General features: G+C 43.7%; 1 protein-coding gene across 1 annotated transcript in view; it reads left to right on the forward strand.

The window, feature by feature from the left end:
• The window catches only part of LOC126253709 (ubiquitin-conjugating enzyme E2 variant 2), a 73,142-nt gene extending 52,655 nt beyond the window's left edge, over nt 1-20,487 (forward strand). The window contains exons 3-4 of the mRNA XM_049955243.1: nt 18,639-18,764; nt 19,036-20,487. Coding sequence (XP_049811200.1) covers nt 18,639-18,764; nt 19,036-19,176 — 267 coding nt within the window. The 3' untranslated portion in view covers nt 19,177-20,487. The remainder of the gene's footprint in view (nt 1-18,638; nt 18,765-19,035) is intronic.
• Nucleotides 20,488-21,141: the final 654 nt, after the last annotated feature.

The following is a 21,141-nucleotide window of genomic DNA, read 5'->3' on the forward strand; positions in this document are numbered from 1 at the left end:
GGGTAGCTCCGTTGGTAGAACACTTGCCCATGAAAGGCAATGGTCCCAATTTCGAGTCTCGGTCCGACACACAGTTTTAATCTGCCAGGAAGTTTCATATCGGCACACACGCTGCTGCAGAGTGATAGTTCTCATTCTGTAACCTACAATGTTGGTTTACACAATTCTTCCCCGCCTTATACTCTTCTTTAAAGGAGCCTACTTTTTTCTGAGATTATTTCTGAAATCAGTGAAAGTATTTTAAATCTGTCTTGCGACTCCATGGAAATGCGTATTTTGTCATAAGTGTGTTTTGTTTTATTGAAGTGAAATAACATCAGTGACCTTAATGAAACACACATACCATTTGGTTTGCTTTCTCCATCTAAAAACAGTTCATTACAAAAGATGTTGATGTTACTACGTAAGATTTTTGCTCATATCGTCCTCATCTCGTGGTCTTGCGGTAGCGTTCTCACTCCCCGCGCACGGGGTCCTGGGTTCGATTCCCGGCAGGGCCAGGGATTTTCTCTGGCTCGTGATGACTGGGTGTTGTGTGTCTTTCATCATCATTTCATCCCCATCGACACGCAAGTCGCCGAAGTGGCGTCAACTTGAAAGACTTGCACCAGGCGAACGGTCTACCCAACGGGAGGCCCTAACCACACGGAATTTCCATTTTTTTTTTTGCTCATATCAGGAAACACCATCTGCTTGCCAGGTTTTTTTAGATAATTCCTTGTCTGTATTATTGTTTCTTGTTGTAGCTGCAAAGACAGATCGTCAACTTATGTCTTAACTTACTGTTGATATCTCAAAATTTTTCAGGGAAAAATACTAAAATTTGTCTGGAAATCAGGGAAATATCAGGGAATTCCACTTGGGTAAACTTGCGGCAACCCTGTTAACAGTACTACTGTCCTGCTTTGTAATAAATGTAATTTTGGCAATGTCTTCAATGAGTAACATCTGCAGTTCGTGAACAATCTTGCAGTTTTGTGCAGTCAAGAGATGCTGAGCACATTAATACATATTTATTCAAACATCAAGTCTGAATTTATGTAGTGCATTGTGACAGTCATATAATGCATGTTCTTATGATTTTCTGTCCAAAAATCAACTGTACTTGGACAGATACCAGAGTAAATTGTGTGCACTATGTTGGAGAGCAGTTTGCAGTGCGCTTTATCAACTTACGTTTAGATTTGCGTAACTGCTGTCACTGGAGAAGGCATATGTTGCATATGTTGTTTTAACATCCACGAAGCCCCCCCCCCCCTTTTTTTTCCCAATCAGTGTTTGCCCTGTGTTCAGGAAGCCTTCTCCCTTTATACTGCTAAATGGCTCCAAGTCCATAGCACACATTTCCGCACACTTTCCAGCCACTAAGTCCTTGTGAGACACCTTCTGATTTATTTGAAGTTCCCTCATAAACACATGAAAACTTTTCCCATGCTGGACTTGAACACTATTTCATGACTAGCATATATTCCCACAAGTCGTAATTTGTCCATACTCACCTTTCGGTTTGGTTTGTTCTTTTATTTGCTCCCACCATTACGATGACTGAGCTGCAGTGAATGTTGCTACGTTGGATTAATAGCACAATCTGTTGTCAGGTGCAACAGAATGAATGGGTCCTATTAACTTGCCAGCTTGTGGAAATCCATGTGGGGCTGCTTTAACCACTGTGTATTAGTGCTCATGTATTTTTGGGTTTCCATGCGACAGGTTAAGCTGCTTTAATAGTTGTGGCAGAGATAGGGGCAAGCAGGCTGGAAGGAGAAGTTGTATACCACTGGATGCAATTGACAGAGAATATGCAACACCTCAGGAGCACCTTGAACTTTGGATGTCCAAACACATGCTACCATGAAATCATCGCTGTGTAGTTGGTCTCTGCATGCTGTCCACATGCTGCCTCTCGCCATGTGGATGTGTGACTACCATTGTCACAACCATCATGTTGCGATTATTCGGCCTCTTTCTTGCATCAGCTTCACAGTATATTGCTTGTAGAACATAATTTTCAAAATTTTTGAGTTATTCTGCAATATGCACTTTCAGATGTTCTGACTGCCATACATAAGCCATACTTTTGCCTTTTCTGATCCACAGGTGTGTATTAAAATATTTTTTAAAATCATTAATGCTAAAAAAAACAAAAGCATTTCACGGTGTAGAGATACCACATTATTACAATCCCTCACACCTAGTCTGTAATATTACTCTTTAGGTGTAGGCACTTCGCCTGTGAGCATTGACCTTGGTGTCATATGGATGTACAGGGAAAAACTGTTTCATTGACTGGTAGAAAGTGAAGTTAGCTCGTCCTTTGGGTAATCCCATAAGCAAACATTTAGACCTCCTTCTGCCTGTTCCATGTTCTGGTTCGTGCTGATGATGCTTCTTGTACTTGCTTGCACTATCTTGTAAAGTAATAAAGGATGTTTTCTGACAGGGTTGTGAGTAGCTACCATTACATCAAAAACTGTTATGGAATCTTGTTATAATTTATATTAAATAAACATAGTGACATAGCAGTAATACACTTCATTTTTTTTATAAACATAACTGACTCAAAAAGGTTACCTCCCTCACTACTGTGTTCAGCCAAACTTCAAATCTACTACATTGTCTTAGTGCTCCGGTTATGGACAATGATTGAGACACTTCCCTCAGACATTTTCTGTATCGAAAGTCAGTTTTTAATGTTTAGGGAAGTTCTTGTAGAATGTAAACACATCAGGATTGAAGGAGACCACACACACAAAACCAGAAACACTGAATTGTTGTTAGGCACACACAAAAGAGAGAAAACACTCTTAATTAGGAAGAGTAAAGCCTGCGTGCAACTTGCGCGCGCGCGTGCGCGCACACGCACACACACACACACACACACACACACACACACACACCTATGTTCTTACATGATGTATGCTCTTACACGATGCTGGCTAGACTAATAGTGCCTTTTTTTCGAAGCTAATATTCCGGCATTTGCTTAGAGGTATTGTAATATCTGGAAAAAGTGGTAACCTTTGTAAGCACATTGTGAAACTACAAGTGAAAAATCATCTTATTACTTGCGTTTAATGCATATTTTTCATGAAATAAACAATGTTTTTACCTCATTTTTGTGTGAGTGCATTACTACATCTACAAACAGTTCTTATTAATTGTTCCACATATTAAAGACATTCATGATACATTATATATTCAGCACTTGGAAAGTGAAGGAAACTTTGATTACATACACCCATGCTCATAAATTAAGGATAATGCTGATACATGGTGAAACAACACTCTGGTGGGTGGATGCGGGTTTAAATCACCTCGGGGTATGACCAATGCAGTGCATTTGACCTGCAGTCTTCGCACAGTGGCGCTGGCAATAGTCCACATACGTATGGTGCAACGAGCAAGTGTGCATAAGTTTTCAGACATGCTAATGGTGACTGTGTGTTGAAAATGGCTCAAAGAACACATATTGATGACGTTATGAGGGGTAGAATACTAGGGTGACTGGAGGCTGGTCAAACATAGCAGGTCATAGCACGGGCTCTCCGTGTGCCACAGTGTGAGATCTCAAGATTATGGCAACGATTCCAGCAGACAGGAAACGTGTCCAGGCACTACAGCATGGGACGTCCACAGTGTACAACACCACAAGAAGACTGATATCTCTCCATCAGTGTCCACAGACGGCCACGGAGTACTGCAGGTAGCCTTGCTTGGGACTTTACCACAGCCACGGGAACAGTTGTCTCCAGACACATGGTCTACAGACGACTGAACAGATATGGTTTATTCACCCAGAGACCTGCAAGGTGCATTCCACTGACCCCTGGTCACAGGAGAGCCCATAAAGCCTGGTGTCAAGAACACAGTACATGGTCATTGGAACAGTGGTCCCAGGTTATGTTCACAAGCAAGTCCAGGTATAGTCTGAACAGTGATTCTCACTGGGTTTTCATCTGGTGTGAACCAGATACAAACCCCTTATGTCCTTGAAAGTGATCTTTATGGAGATCATGGTTTGATGGTGTGGGGTGGGATTATGATTGGTGCATGTACACCCCTGCATGTCTTTTTACAGAGGAACTGTAACAGGTCAGGTGTATCGGGATGTCATTTTGCACCAGTATGTCCGCCTTTTCAGGGGGGCAGTGGGTCCCACCTTCCTCCTGATGGATGATGACGCACGGCCCCACCAAGCTGCCATCGTGGAGGAGTACCGTGAAACAAGATATCAGGTGAATGGAGTGGCTTGCCTGTTCTCAAGACCTAAATCCCATTGAGCACATTTGGGAAGCTCTCGATCGACATATTGCTGCATGTCTTCAAACCCCTAGGACACTTCTGGAGCTCCGACAGGCACTGGTGCAAGAATGAGAGGCTATACCCCTGCAGCTGCTAGACCACTTGATCCAGAGTATGCCAACCCGTTGTGCAGCCTGTTTACGTGTGCATGGTGATCGTATCCTATATTGATGTCGGGGTACATGCGCAGAAAACGGGCATTTTGTAGCACATGGGTTTCGGGACAGTTTTCTCAACTTATCACCAATACCATGGACTTATAGATCTGTGTTGTGTGTGTTCCCTACGTGCCTATGCTATTAGCACGAGTTTTGTGTAGTGCCAATTTGTGTGGCACCACATTCTGCATTTATCCTTAATTTATGATCATGAGTGTAGGTGAATGTCGCTTTCCTGAATGAATTTCTTAGCAAACAAGAGTAACAAAAGAGTTGGAAAAGAAATTCTCAGTTGTAGGAAAATATTTAAATAAAAGGTACTGGTGACTCTTAAATGGTCTTTTCTGAAAATTCTTAGTTGTCATGGAGCAGTTCTACTCTTACACAATGTCAATGTGAATAAAATAAATTTGGGTCTAGACTGAAGTGTACAGGTAAATAATTGTTTCTTACATTATTCATTAAAGAAAAATAAGAGAAACCAGTACTATCTGAGCAATATTTATTCACTGCCACACATGGGCAGTGGCTTGCAGAGTTAAAATGTAATGTAACTGCTGAGGGAGAGTGTCATAATTGACTAAATATGTTTCTGCTTTAATGAACTAATTTTTCCACCCACTGTACTCTTATCAGAAATGAGTTCTTCACGTTCTTGCAGACAGTACACTTATGTAATAAATAAAAACCATGCCCTGCTGGTTCTGAGGACAGGAGTTCTGCCTAAGGCTGGAGTGCCCTCACTTGTAGATGTCTGTGTATCAGACCCAACCTTCCTAGCCTCCAAGGTTTATTGATGGTAGCTTCATGATCTGGACCCAGGGCCAAGACACCTGTCCTCATTCCTTCACATCCTCATCACCCTCTTCCCCCAACATTTTCATGTGGTCCTTTTCAACTCCATATGCCATTTTCCTGGATGTTGACCTCCTACGCTCTGATGGCACCATCCACATCTCTGGCTGTCATCCCCTCCACACAAAAAATTGCTCATATACAGCTTGGATATCCATGGATGGTGTACCTGCAGTGACGTGAACTCCCTTGCCCAGTATGCAGAAGGTCTCATGAGGGCCTTCACAGACTGGTGCTACCCCACAAACCTAGCCTGCAAACAGATTACCCGTGCGTGAACCTCACACACCCCTAATCCTTTCACCACCTTCAAGAATCAGCCACAACAGAGCACCCCTCTCGTCGCCAGGTATCACCGTGGACCGAAAAAACTGAACCATATCCTTTGCAAGGGCTTTGATTATCTGTCACCATGCCCTGAAATGAGGGTCATCGTATGCAAAATCCTTCCCCCTCCTCCTAAAGCATGTTCCTTTGCCACCCAACCTACACAACATCCTGGTCGCATCTCTATGCCACTCCCAACCCCTTGCCACATGGATCATATCCTTGTAGAACTCCTAGGTGCAAGACATGCTCTGTTCACCCACCCAGCACTTCCTACTCCAGTCATCACTGTCGTACCCTACCCTGTCAGAGGCAGGGCTACCTGTGAATGCAGCATGTTAAATTCCAAATCTACTGCAATCACTGCACTGCTTTTTATGTCAGTATGACAACCAACCAGTTGTCCACGACAATGAACAGTCACTGCTGAACTGGCGAAGAATTAAGTTGATCATCCAATGGCACAACTTGCAGCTGCAGCTTTGCTGAACCAGAATCCTGGCATTGTACATCCCAGAACTTTTGTACTATAATTAGACTTGGTCATGTAATTATCAGCTTTTCTGTAGCACCACAACTCAAAAGCTTCTATTCGTTTCTTGTCTGAACTGTTGATCATGTACGTTTCATTTCAATACAAGGCTGCACTCCAGACAAATATGTTATCAGGAAAAGCTTCGTAGCATTTAAATTTATATTCACTGTTACCAGATTTCTCTTCTCCAGAAATGTTTGTCTTGCTATGAGCAGTCTTCATTTTCTATCTTCTCTACTTTGGCCATTGTCACTTTTTTCATTACTGTAATGTCAAAACTTGTCCACTAATTTTGGTCTCTCATTACCCTTGTGTTACTTTTGTTATCTTTTCAAAACATTAATTCAATTTGTCTGATCTTCCTGGCCCTCTGCTGTCTGGCAGAATTACAATGTTACTGGCAAACTCAAAAGTTTTAATTTCTTCTCCCGAAACTTTTTATTGTCTTTACTAGTTCCTCCTTAGTTTGCTTCACCAATTACTCAGTATACAGACTGAATAATGTGTGGGATTGATGATAACAATCATTAGTTGTTTTGCTCCCTAAATAGCAAAACTTGTGTACTACTATTAGTACCCCCCTGCGGGTTCGGGGGTAAGAATAGGCCCGCGGTATTCCTGCCTGTCGTAAGAGGCGGCTAAAAGGAGTCTCAACTGTTTCAGCCTTATGTGATGGTCCCCTCTCGGGTTTGACCTCCATCTTTCTAAATTGTTCCTAAGAGCGAGCCGATTGGGGAAGGGCGCCTTACTTGGTGCATTGTGTCCATCTTGCGTTGAGAACTTTCGCCAGCTTATTCGTCGTTGCATTGCAGTCCTGCCCACTCTCCATCTCTTGGGCATGGATCCGTTCCTGCGTGCACTTTCCGCCTTGCGATAAGCAGTGCCAGTTTTTGCACAGATGAAAACCATGGACGACGTGTCACCTAAGATCCAGCACGGTAGCCAGTCCGTTGTGGTGGGGCTGCCATGTACCCTCTTGGTTGTAGCCCCCTGACAACACAGGGATCGCTCTACTGATGCCTGCGCCGTTAACTCCCCACTTTATGCCAAGGAGTAGATGCCCATCCCCCTGGGGCATCGGGACTCCCGGCAATGGCCATCCTGCCAGGTGGCCTTTGCTGTGGCTGGGTGGCGCCCGTGGGGAGGGCCCTTGGTCGGAGTAGGTGGCATCAGGGCGGATGACCCGCAATGAAGCGTGGTACATCATCTCTCGCTGGCGGCCAGCCGTCAGCAGTCGCTAAGCGTTCCAAAGCTCACTTTAAGGCCCATGTGTATGACCCCAAATCGTTCCCCTCCCTGGCCACACCATGGGAGGAATGAAAAGCTATGAAAGAGAGCGAAAGATATTCGCCCCGGTATCTCGTCTGTACCAGAGCTGACGGGGAATCGTTTGTGTCTGTGAAGCCTCAGTTCTTTGTCGAACATTTAGAGGACAAGTTTGGGGAGGTGGAGGGCTTGTCCAAAATGCGGTCAGGGTCAGTCTTAATAAAAACAGCATCCTCTGCCCAGTCACGAGCCTTGCTCGCTTGTACGAAGCTGGGGGATGTTTCTGTTACTATCACCCCACATAAAAGCTTAATATGGTCCAGGGAATTATTTTTCACAGAGATCTCCTTTTACAGCCCGATGATGAGCTGCGCGCCAACTTAGAGCGACGAGGGGTGCATTTCGTCCGGCGCGTCCACCGGGGTCCGAGGGATCACCAAGTTGCCACCGGTGCCTTCATCTTGGCCTTCGAGGGTGACACGTTACCTGAGAAGGTCAATGTGATGGTATACCGTTGTGATGTCAAGCCCTATATCCCTCCCCCGATGCGGTGCTTCAAGTGTTGGAAGTTCGGCCATATGTCTTCTCGTTGTGCTTCCAGCCTCATTTGTCGTGATTGTGGTCGACCGTCCCATCCTGATACTCCATGTGCCCCGCCTCCCATCTGTGTCAACTGCGGGGAGCACCATCCCCCTTGCTCGCCGGACTGTAAGATTCTCCAGAAGGAGCGGAAAATAATGGAATACAAGACCCTGGATAGGCTGACCTACACTGAGGCTAAGCGTAAGTTTGAACGACTGCATCCAGTACGTATGACGTCCACTTATGCTGCCACTGTCGCTCCTGTTACGGTTCCTATAGCTGCACCACACAACGTTGGCTCTCAGAGCCAGAGAACCACACCTGCCTCCTTGATGGTGGGGGCACTACACTCCCTGTTGCTCCTGCTCCATCTACTTCAGGAGCAACACCACCCCAACCATCGGGGACATTCGTTCCCCCTTCCCAGCCGGAGAAGCGTGATACTTCTTCGGCTACTCCAGCCAGGAAGGGGTCCCTTGGGGCCCTCCCATCCCAGGCTTTGCCCAGTGCCAAAGCGGACACCTGCAAATTTTTGAAACACCAACCGGTCGCTGGTCATAGGGCTTCACGGTCGTCGTCCGTCCCTGAGACTGACCCAGTGGGGCCCTCCCAGCCAGACGCTCCAAAGGCACAGCGTGCAAAGCAGTTGAAGAAAAAGGCTCCCAAGCATCCTGACATTGCGGTGGCACCTGTCCCACCGCAACCTTCCAACTCTGCGTCTGAGGATGAGGTGTAGATTCTTGCATCCGCTGAGGACCTCAATCTCGCCAGTCCCTCAGACGCAATGGATAGCAACTGTACGGGTGCTCCATCGGAGGCAGCAGGTGACCCAGCGGCGTAAAATGCCTTCCCAGTCCCGCCTTTCTCAGCCATGGACAATACCATCCTCCAGTGGAACTGCAGCGGTTTCTTCCACCATCTAGCTGAGCTCCGACAACTTATCAGCCTTCACCCCTTCTTCTGCATTGCACTTCAGGAAACTTGGTTTCCAGCAATGCGAACCCCCGCCCTCCGTGGCTATTGGGGTTATTATAAGAACCGGGCAGCTTATGAAAGGGTGTCTGGTGGCGTCTGCATATATGTCCTTAACTCTCTTCACAGCGAGTTTGTACCTCTACAAACAGCTTTAGAGGCTGTCGCTGTTCGGGTGTGGACGCCACAGGGTGTTACAGTCTGCAGTCTTTACCTTCCACCGGATGGTGCTGTCGCGCAGCATGTCCTGGCTGCTCTGATAACCCAATTGCCGCCACCTTTGTTGCTACTGGGCGACTTCAACGCCCATAACTCTCTGTGGGGTGGTTCAGTGGCGACAGGTCGAGGTGCCACCATTGAGCATTTATTAGGACAGCTCGATCTTTCGCTTTTAAATGATGGTTCCTCCACACACTTTAGCATGGCGCATGGCACGTACTCCGCCATTGACCTTTCCATCTGCAGCCCTAGCCTCTTACCGTCTGTCCAATGGCGAGTGCATGACGACCTGTGTGGTAGTGACCACTTTCCGATCCTTCTGTCACTGCCACCATGTCACTCTTCTGGGCGCCCCAGCAGATGGGCTATGAATAAGGCTGACTGGGACTTGTTTTCCTCCACTGCCGCTATTGAGCCTCTCTCTAGTGATGACATTGATGCGGTGGTTCAATCGGTCACCACCGGCATTGTTACTGCCGCAGAATCTGCCATTCCCCGTTCTTCCGGGTCCCCTCGGCAGAGGGCTGTGCCTTGGTGGTCGCCTGAGATTGCTGAAGCGATTAAAGATCGCCGGCGGGCGCTCCAGCGTCACAAGCGACATCCCTCCATAGACAACCTTATCACGTTCAAACGGCTGCGTGCGCGGGCTCGCCTCCTTATCCGCCAAGGCAAGAAGGAGTGCTGGGAGCGGTATGTGTCCACCATTGGCCTCCATGTCACTCCATCGCAGGTCTGGGCCAAGATTCGATGCGTCTACGGCTATCAGACCCCTGTCAGCGTCCCTGCGCTCTCACTGAATGGAGCAGTTTGTACTGACTCCGACGTCATTTCAACCCGCTTAGCAGAGCATTTTGCTCTGAGTTCCGCTTCTGCGAACTACCCCCAGGCCTTCCGCTCCATCAAAGTGCGGATGGAACGTCGGAGCCTTTATTTTCACATCCACACTGCTGAATCCTACAATGCTCCATTCAGTGAGTGGGAATTTCACAGTGCCCTTGCCACTTGCCCTGATACCGCTCCCGGGCCAGATCGCATCCACTGTCAGATGCTGAAACACCTTTCGGTGGACTGCAAGCGACGCCTCCTCAACCTTTACAACCGTCTCTGGGTCGAGGGTGAGTTTCTGTCGCAATGGCGGGAAAGCATTGTCATCCCCATTTTGAAACCGGGCAAGAGCCCTTTGGAGGTGGACAGCTACCGCCCCATTAGCCTCACCAACATTCTTTGCAAGCTTCTCGAACGGATGGTGAGCCGGCACGTGAATTGGGTACTGGAGTCTCGGGGCCTTCTGGCTCCATCTCAGGGTGGGTTCCGTAAAGGCCGCTCCGCCGCCAACAATCTGGTGAGCCTGGAGTTGGCCATCCGTACTGCCTTTGCCTGCCGTCAGCACCTGGTCGCTGTCTTTTTCGACTTGCGGAAGGCGTACGATACGACATGGCGTCATCACATCCTTTCTACGCTTCATGGATGGGGTCTTCGGGGCCCTCTGCCGATCTTTATCAGAAATTTTCTGTCGTATCGTACCTTCCGCGTGCAAGTCGCGGCCTCATATAGTTCCTCCCGCGTCCAGGAGACCGGTGTGCCACAGGGTTCTGTTTTAAGTGTCTGCCTGTTTTTAATAGCCATTAACGGGCTCGCTGCAGCCGTGCGAAATTCTGTCTCCGCTTCCCTGTATGCTGACGACTTCTGCCTTTACTACAGCTCTACTGGCATTGCAGCTGTTGAACGTCAGCTACAGGGCGCTATCCGCAAGGCACAGTCTTGGGCTGTAGCTCATGGGTTCCAGTTTTCGGCAGCCAAGACCTGCGTTATGCATTTCTGCCGGCGACGTACTACCCACCCGGAGCTGCGGCTTTATCTTGCCGGCGAACTTCTTTCCGTGGTGGAATCACACAGGTTTTTGGGGGTGGTTTTCGATGCCCAGTTGACTTGGCTGCCTCATATCCGGCAGCTTAAACAGGCGTGTTGGCGGCATCTAAACGCTCTGAGATGCTTGAGCCACACCCGCTGGGGCGCCGACCGATCTACACTGTTGCAGCTATACCAGGCGTTAATCCAGTCCCGTCTGGATTATGGGAGCCTGGCTTATGGCTCAGCATCCCCATCTGCGTTGCAGGTGCTGGACCCAATTCTCCACAGCGGGATACGCCTTGCCACTGGTGCTTTCCGCACCAGCCCTGTGGACAGCATACTAGTGGAGGCAGGTGTCCCTCCACTGCGGTTACGACGCCAACAATTACTGGCTGCTTATGCTGCCCATGTTTTTAGTTTGCCCGGGCATCCAAATTACCGTGTCCTGTTCCCGCAGTCAGTCGTCCATCTGCCAGAACGTCGGCCCCAGTCGGGTTGTCCGATCGCCGTACGTGTCAAAGAGCTCCTCTCTGGGCTTGGGTTTTTCCCTGTTCCACCTCCTTTCAGGGCACCTCTGCGCACACCCCCATGGTGTGTTCCTCGCCCTTGCCTTCGGCTCGAATTGGCACAGAGCCCGAAGGACTCAGTCCCTCCAGAGGCCTTCCGCCGCCGCTTTTATTCCATCCTGGCTACGTATCAGGGCTCTGGCATTGTTTACACTGACGGTTCGATGGTTGCTGGTCGTGTCGGGTATGCGCTAACTCTAGGGGACCATTCCGAACAAGGTTCCGTGCCGGATGGCTGCAGCGTTTACACTGCTGAGCTGGTCGCCATCTTTCGTGCCCTAGAGTATATCCGCTCCTGCTCAGGTGAGTCCTTCATCATCTGTAGCGATTCCCTGAGCGGTTTACAAGCTCTCGACCAGTGTTTCCCTCGTTCTCGTCTGGTGATGGCTATCCACGAGTCCCTGCATTCTCTTGCCCGTTGCGGCCGCTCTGTGGTCTTCGTGTGGACCCCAGGCCATGTTGGGATACCTGGCAATGAGACTGTTGACCGCCTGGCGAAAGAGGCCTCTAGTAAATCATCTCTGGAGATTGGCCTCCCGGAGACTGATTTGCGGGCAGTCTTATGCCGCGCAGTTCTTTCGGTTTGGGACGCTGAATGGCGCAATCTGCCCACGCCCAACAAACTCCATCCAATCAAGGCGACGACGACTGTGTGGCGGTCGTCCATGCGGGTCTCCCGCAAGGAGTCTGTTGTCCTCTGCCGGCTGCACATTGAGCACACTTGGTTTACGCACGGCCACTTATTGTGCCGTGAGGACGCACCTCTATGTCGCTGCGGCTCCGTTTTGTCTGTGGTCCATATTTTATTGGAGTGTCCGCTTTTAGCTGTGCTCAGGCAGTCGTTCGCACTGCCTGACACGCTCCCTGCCCTTTTAACAGATGACTCTGCTACGGCTGACTTAGTTTTACGTTTTATTCGGGCAGGGGGTTTTTATCATTTAATCGAAGTGTTTCTGTTTTATCTTATTGTTTTGTGTTGATTCTGGTCTTTGGCCTCCGGTTTTCAACTGATTTTTTAATGTGTTTTAAGTGGTTGGCTTTTCCTTTTTTATTTCTATGGTCGGCCAACCACCGTCACACTCTGTGTGATTTTAGTTCGTTTTTTCTGGTATTTGTCTCAGTTTATCTTGTTCTGTGTCGTCTGTGCTCTATTCTGTTAATTGTTTTTATTCTCTGTGGGTGTTTTTAGTACTTGGAAAAAGGGACCGATGACCGTAGCAGTCTGGTCCCTTTAATCCCACAAACCAACCAACCAACTACTATTAGTATCTCATTTGCTAATGTAATTCTCTCTCTATCACCTGATTTGATTTGACTGCATGCCATTACCCTTGTTTCACTTCTGTTGTTGCTGATCTTATCTCTTCTCAAGATGCCATCCGTTCCATTTCAACTGCTCTTCCAAGTCCTTTGCTGACATATAGAATTATTTTGTCATTGGCAAGCCATAAAGATTTTATTTACTCTCCCTGAACTTATTTATTTCTTTGTCCCAATTTTTCTCTGGTGTACCAGTTGAGTGACATTGGGGATAGACTACAACTCTGTCCAACTCCCATCTTAACCACTGCTTCCCCTTTGTATCCTTTAATACTTATGACTGCAGTCTGGTTTCTGTGCAAACTGTATAAATTTTTTCTGCTTCTGTATTTTGTCTCCTCTATTTTCAGAGTTTGAAGGAATATAATCTATTCAACATTGACAAAAGCTTTTCTAACAGGGTGTACCACATAAAACCAGTATGTCTCATGCCTGAGTATCAAGGAGCGGTGAACTAATTAAAAAATAATTGATAGTAGTAATGTTAAAGACATGTAGTTACCTGCTTTATAAGAGATGCTGGAAGTTGTGGCCATGGGCATCCAGGCCATGTCGCAAGTAATCCAACTAGAGATGAGTTACTGGTACCCACAGTATCCCAGTTTTATGTTGGACACCCAGTACAAACATAGGTTTGCCTTCCCTTAACCTGTGTTCTAAGATAAGTTGTATGATCAGTATTGCCTTGCATGTTCCTACATTTTTCCGGAAGCAAACTGATCTTCAGCGATGTCAGCTTCTACTTCATCTGTAAATAACGCGTGTAAGTATTCAGCAACTGTGACTAATTAAACTGATACTCTACAGCTACATGGCTACTCTGCAATTTACCCTTAAGTTCCTGGCACAGGGTTCTTTGAATCACCTTCAGACTATTTCTCCACTGTTCCATTCTAACAGCATATGGGGAAAATGAACACTTAAATCTTTCCATATGGGCTCTGGTTTCCCTTATTTTATTATTATGCTAATTTCTCTCTATGTATGTCAGAGGAGAAAGTTGATGGTTGAAATTTCATGAAAACCTCTCCCCACAACACGAGCATTTGTTTTAACTATTTCCACTCCAGTTCACTTATCATATCTGTGACAGTCTCTCCCTTATTTTGTGATAATACAAAATGAGCTGAACTTTTTCAATATCCTCCGCCAAACCTTTCAGGTAAGGATCCCGTACAGCACAGCAGTACCCTAGCAGAGAAAAGATAAGTGTGGTGTAGGCAGTCTCTGTAGTCCTGTTGCATCTTCTAAGTGTTCTGCCAATAAAATACATTTTGTGGTTGGCCTTCGGCACAACATTATCAGTGTGATCATTCCAATTTGAGTTGTTCACAATTGTAATTTCTAGGTTTTTAATTGAATTTACAGCCCTTGTATTTGTGTGATTTATCATTTAACCGAAATTTAAGGGATTTGTTTTAGTACTGATATGAGTGACCTCACACTTTTCCTTATTCAGAGATAATTGCCACTGTTCACATCACGCCTACATCATTTTGAAATTAGTTTTGGACTTGTAGTGACTTTACTATACAGTGAATTGACAGCATCAGCTGCAAAAAATCTAAGAGGGCTGCTCAGATTGTCTCCTAAATTGTTTATATATCAGAACACTTAAGGACCTATAATGCTTCCTTGAGGGAATGTCAGATATCACTTCTGGTTTACTCAATGAATTTTAGTCGATTGCTACGTACTGTGACCTTCCGGGTAGGAAATCACAAACCCAATAACACAACTGAAGTAAAACTCAATAGACACGCAATTTGATAGAGGAATGATGTCAAAAGCTTTTTGGAAATCTAGAAATATGGAATCAATTTGAGTTTCCATGTCGATAGCACTCATTACTTCATGTGAATAAAGAGCTAGTTGTGTTTCACAATAACAGCATTTTCTGAATCCATGCTGACAATGTGACAATAGACACATCCATTCAAGGTATTCATAATGTTCGAACTCAGTGTATGTTCCAAAATCGTACTGCTAATGGACGTCAGTGATAGGGGTCTGTAATTCATCGGATTATTCATATTTTCTTTTTAGAATGTTGGTGTGACCTGTGCCAATTTACAGTCCTTATGTCTGTTAATATTCACACCTGTCAGCACCAGCCTTCTTTGGGATTGAAATTATTACATTTTTCTTTAAGTGTGAGGATATTTCAGTTGTCTCATATTTTGCACACCAGGTGGAATAGTTTTGTCATTATAGGCACTCCCAAAGATATCAATAATGCGGAGGGAACATCATCTTCTCTAGGGGCCTTTTTTGGACGTAGATCTCTTGGTGCTCAGTCTAATTCTTCCCATAGTATCTTCTTCATCCAACTCCTCTTCTCTTTCAGCACATTGTCTTCAGGTTCATTTCTATTGTGGTGCCTTTCTGTGTATTCCTTCCACCTTTCAGCTTTTCCTCCTATGCTCAGTACTGGTTTTCCATCTGAGCTCCTGATATTCGTACAGTTGCTTCTCTTTTCTCCAAAGGCCTCTTTAATTTTCATGTATGTAGTATGTATCTTCCCCCCTTGTTAAACATGCTTCACCATCTTACATTTGCCCTATGGCTTTTCTTTCTTAGCCAAATTGTACATTTTGCCTGTGTCATTTTTTATAAACCTGTATTCTATTTCACCTGATTCATTTGCTGCATTTTTATATTTTGTCCTTTTGTCAATTAAATTCAACCTCTCCTGTGTTACCCAAGGATTTCTGTTAGGCCTTTTTTCCTACCTATTTCATCCTCTGCCGCCTTCAGTGTTGCATCTCTCAATCTTAAATGGTTAATTCGACTTCTGCTGTATTCCCTTGTCCTTTTTCTGTCTAACATTGACTAATACTTCCTCTTAAACCTCAATAATCTCTGGTTCTTTCGCATTATCCACATACCATCTCCTTAATTTCCTGCCTTTTTGCAGTTTCTTGGGTTTTAACTTACAGTTCATAACCAATAAATTGTAGGATGAAGTTGTAATAGGATGTGTAGATGAAACATGTATGGATGAGCAAGAGAAGCCCTCAACTCCACAAAGAATAGGAAAACTACTGCCATAGACAGGATAAATATTGAAGTGCTAAAATATAGAGGCACCCTACTAGAAAAGGCTAAAACATTTATTTAATATGTTTTGGAGAAATGGAACTTTCCTGCAAGCATGGTCACAAGCAAAGGTGATATCACTGTTTAAAAAAAGGAGACATGACAATTGCGAGGACTGTGAAGGAATCAGCTCACTGGACACCACACACAAAGCTGATGAAAGAATAGTATACACGAGATTAATGGTTATAGCTGTGAGTTTATTAAGTGAAGAACAAATGAGATTTCAGAGGGGTAAGTTGACAACAGATGCAGAATTTATAATAAACAAATAATAAAAAAAATGAAGTATACAGTAGTAGGGAATCCCATTTAAGAGTCATTGATTTTATTCAGGCCTTCGATGATGTTGATAGAAGAAAACTGAGGAGTTTTATGAGGAAAAGGGGAGACCCACAACACCTAGTGTATGTTTCAAATAATCTACAAAAACAGGGCTGTAATTTTAGATGTAAATGGTACTCTAACATGGGTTATAACCACAAACAAAGGAGATAGACAGAGATAGAGCATTTCACCCACACCTTTTAACATTTAATCAGATGATGGCATCTGGAAATGGAAAAGAGATTTTTAGCAGGTTAATTAAGAAATTATTGTTTGTAGGTGAATAGAAGGTTTAAAGCGTGCAGTTTAATGCTTTCAGAAAGGAGACAAAATCAATGTGTTTTAAAGGAGAACATCCTGTAAGGCCAAAACTTTTAATTAACAGTAGAATAATAGAGCAAACCAAACCTTTTTTAACTACTTGTTTTGTGACGTTATATATGAGTATGATGAAGACTAGAAATAAAGATTCTTTGGGAATAGATGTGGAACAATAAATAGGTGAAAAAAGGGAAAGGAACAAGATGGAAATTTTACAAGCCAATGGCAGTTCCAATGCTTGCTTATGGATATTAACGTTGTTTATAGATGTGAATGGTGGGTTAAAAATAACTGCCAAAAATGGTCATAGAAGCAACAGGGATGAGCTATCTAAGAGCAGCAAAGGGATGCACGAGAATGACAGATTTCAATATTAGAAAATTGAGGAATAACTTACTGTATTTCAATTTTGTTTGTGTGGCCATCTTCCACAGCAAGCATAGAAATATTTGGCACCAGGAAAAGGCAGGTTTATTTACAAAACAAATATTACTTTATTTCATATCCTAAATAAAATAGGAGAAACTGGAACAACCATCTCGAAAGGATTGAATGAGAAAAGATTTCCTCTCCAGATAAGAAGTTTTAAGCCAGTCAGGAGAAGAGGTTGAGGAAGACCAAGGAAGCAATGGATACTATAATAGTCAAAAAGAAAAGAAAGGGAAAAAACCTAAAATAGTTGAACTGGTAGTTGTAATAAATTATAGTCAGCATCTGTATGTGCCTGTGGAAATGTCTTACAGTTTAAAATCTGGGTTCAAAATCTCTCCTTTACTGTAATGCAGTCAATTTGAAACCTTCCAGTGTCCCAGGTCTCTTTCCCTCCGGTCCATATTTTTCTACCTTCCTTTTTTTTATTGAACTCCCTGTGCCTTTTTATTTTCTTATTTGTTATTAGACCTACTTCCACATTACATTTATTTGATTTTGTAGTCCGGTGACCAGAAGTCCTCTTTCTTTTTCCTGACACCACAGTTCACTAATTCCCACTGTGTGTAACTTTAACATATCCATTTTGTTTTTTAAATTTTTTAACCTGCTTACTTAATTCCACACTCTGACCCACAGAATACTAGTTGTTTTCCTGTTGGCAATATCTTGCCGAGTAGTCCCTATCTAGATATCCGAAAGAGGGCTCATTCTATTCTCAGAATATTTTACCCTATATTTTACCCAAGGGGATATCATCAACATTGAGCCATACACGAGAGCTGCCCGTCCTCAGGAAAAATCATATCTGTAGTTTCCTCATGTTTTCAGCTGTTGACAGTACCAGCACAGCAAGGCCTTGTTGGCTAATGTTACAAGGTTTGATCAGTCGATTCTTCATACCGTAGCCCCTGCAACTACTGAAAACACCCATCTTCATTAACTACATGTTTGTCTGGCCTTTCCACAGATAACCCTCCATTGCGGTTGCCCCTATGGTACGACTATCTGTATCATGGAGGCATTCAGGCCACCCCACCTCAGCAAGTCCATTGTTTGTGTGATGGGAAGGAAACTGTGTTATATGGCTGCTATTACCTTTCTCTATAGGGTAATTCATTCCTTTCTTTTAAGGAAAAGGTCAAATTGTAGATTTATACAGTAAAATGTTGCTGTAAACTGTGAGAAACAATGGGAGAAGTTTTCCTATGTTCTCTTATGTTTCAGCAACACTCCTGTGTTCTGGTTTTTAATAACTGTTTGTTTTTCATGGCAGCGCTATTTTCCAAATATTACTTGTGTGAGGAATGACATGGGAGAGTTGTATCTACTTTACTCATTAGTGAACAGCAAGAAATGTAATTAAGAATGGGCCAGGCTATACATAGAAAATAACTATATGCCAGACCATGCTCTTCTATCTGTAACACATAATTTTGTTGCAGCTATTGTCATCAATGTTAAATACTGCGTATGCTTTTAAATCGTATACAATATTTTTAATTGCAGACTCCTTATGAGAACAGGATGTACAGCCTGAAAATTGAATGTGGAGCGAGGTATCCTGACGAATGCCCTAGTGCCAGGTTTATTTCAAGAATAAATATGACCTGTGTCAATAGTACGAATGGTGTGGTAAGAAACACTTTATTTTTTATGAAAGAAATCATAATTTTTAGTTGTTAATGTATCAGATTTTATAGAATGAAGTGCTGGTGAATGAAAAATGTCAAAGTGAATGAACTTGAGGCCTCTGTGGAATGAGTTCAGAGTAAATATGTTGCTTTTTAATTTGCGTTTTGGTTACCAATTTCCTTGCTGTTCTGTCTAATGTGACCTCATAATTTTTGAATTATTGTCATTTTCACCAAATCAAGTTATCAAGCTGCAGCATCAAATTTTGTAGGTTGACAGTAGAGCAGTTCCTGTGCTTGCTCGCTGGCAGCGAGATTATACAATCAAGACTGTCCTTCAAGAGCTACGCAGGATTATGACACTAAAAGAAAACATGAAGCTATCACAGCCTCCAGAGGGCAGTTCGTATTAGCAAATGGCTATTGCTGTGAAGGCAAACTGCAAGTATTTTGTGGATGAAGAGGAGAAAAGGGTGATGTTAATAATATTAAATGTTCACACCAGTCCAGAAGAAACCTGCATTACATTATTTCAGTATGTTGAATGTGAACTGCTGTAAAGATGTTGCATAAGTGAATAGCGAGCACTGTGAAATGCTGATATTTCTTAGCAAGTTTGTAATTCTGTGTAAAAAACAAAAAAACAAAACAAAAAAGAAAGTGTTGGGCCTTCGTATATTTTTCTTGGTGTTATTTACCTCATTAAATTTTGCTGTAAATGAGATTAAACCCATTTAGAGTTCAGAAATCCCCACGCAGTCTCCAGTTGCAAGTGAAGTCTGGCCTACTGTCCAAGATTGAAATGAGGTGCTGCCCCTCAGTCTGTTAACTTTATAGGCTTTGGAAGTATTATGTGATACACTGGCTTGTCATGTTTACTTTTCTATATTTGATTATGCAGCAATATCAGGACACCTTTTTTATAGTACTTAGATTTATTATAATTAGATATGAATAACATTTCTGATACTCTGTCTTAAATATGTACACATATTCCAAGTAAGAATGGATTTATTTGTTGGAATTGTCACCAGTTGTTCTGCAGCTGAACTATGACTGAAAAAATAAATATATGTTGAACGTGGACTTGAACTTCAATGTTAAACTGTTACACTTAACCATTTTGTTCTCTTGGCAAATGAGATTCATGTGCATAGTAGTTAAAAACCAGGCTGCTATAATTGTTTTAACTCCAAAGCAAAAATTGTTATGTTAATTGTGAAATGTAATAGTTACAGGAATGATTGCATGCCAGTGGACTGTATCGGATATATGCAAGGCTCATTTCCTCACTGCAGAATATAAATACAGCCTTTCTTAATTGTAATAGGTTGTGACTGTGGTTATTGTGCTATTTCTTTTAAAGAATGTAATAAACACTTGCATGGCCCCACTATTTTGTTTCAGCAAGGTTTTTGTATGTAGAATGAAAATTGATGAAGTTCTCAGTGTCATCACTATTGGAAGAAGGAAAATAAAAATGTTGTTTTCCATAAAAATGCAATACTTATTTTCATAATGAATAAGTCTGTGTCTGATAACTGAAGACGACATTTTATTAAAATTGTAAATCTTCTCCAATTTCTTTATTGCTTTAAATTAGCATGGCAGAAGATTTTGTTCAAAGAGAGCTAGCTAGTTGCACTATGTGATCTGTCACCTTTGCTTGTTCAGTAATGTAATTGTTTTCGTTGTTGCATTAAAGTAAGCTACTTGTGCAAATACTTCAAACTTTTCTTGTCTTTTGATTGCTGACTTTGTTTTATTACTTGCAAGAAAATATCAGAATGAAAGAAGGAGAGAAACAATAAGAAGGGATAACTTGAAGGGTGTGAAACTCATCACACACACACACACACACACACACAGCTACATTGCCCTGGATGACAACATGTTACTGAGGCATCAGCTCAGCTGGGATGAGGTGGAGTTTACGAGAGGACACAGGAGATGGGGGATTGGGAGGGAAGTGCAATTGGTGGCTAGGAGGGAGAGAAAGAAGGGAATGCAATGGAAATGCAGTACCACCTTGTTGCAGGCTGGAAGTGTTGCATATTGCACACAGGGACACAACAGAAGGTGAAGGAGAGATGATAGTTCTGTTGTAGTGCTAGTGCAGTTTCTCCTCATAGAATTAGTGTGTCTCTCTCAACTTAGAAATCCACTAATCTGGTTATTTTATGCTAGTGGTATGTTATTTCATATGAGATTTTATCCGTGAGATGACATCGTGAAACTACCAAAATGGTTGCTGGATGCAACACTGTATCCCATTCCAGATCTGGCAGCCTGATACTTCTCAACTAAACATGTTTTATTGTTCTGCAGTAAATGAGTTTGTGAACTCCTCTGGTAGTTGTCTGAGCTGTAGTGTGTCC

This window comes from Schistocerca nitens, chromosome 4 (genome assembly GCF_023898315.1).
Source record: "Schistocerca nitens isolate TAMUIC-IGC-003100 chromosome 4, iqSchNite1.1, whole genome shotgun sequence".
Taxonomy (NCBI): domain Eukaryota; kingdom Metazoa; phylum Arthropoda; class Insecta; order Orthoptera; family Acrididae; genus Schistocerca; species Schistocerca nitens.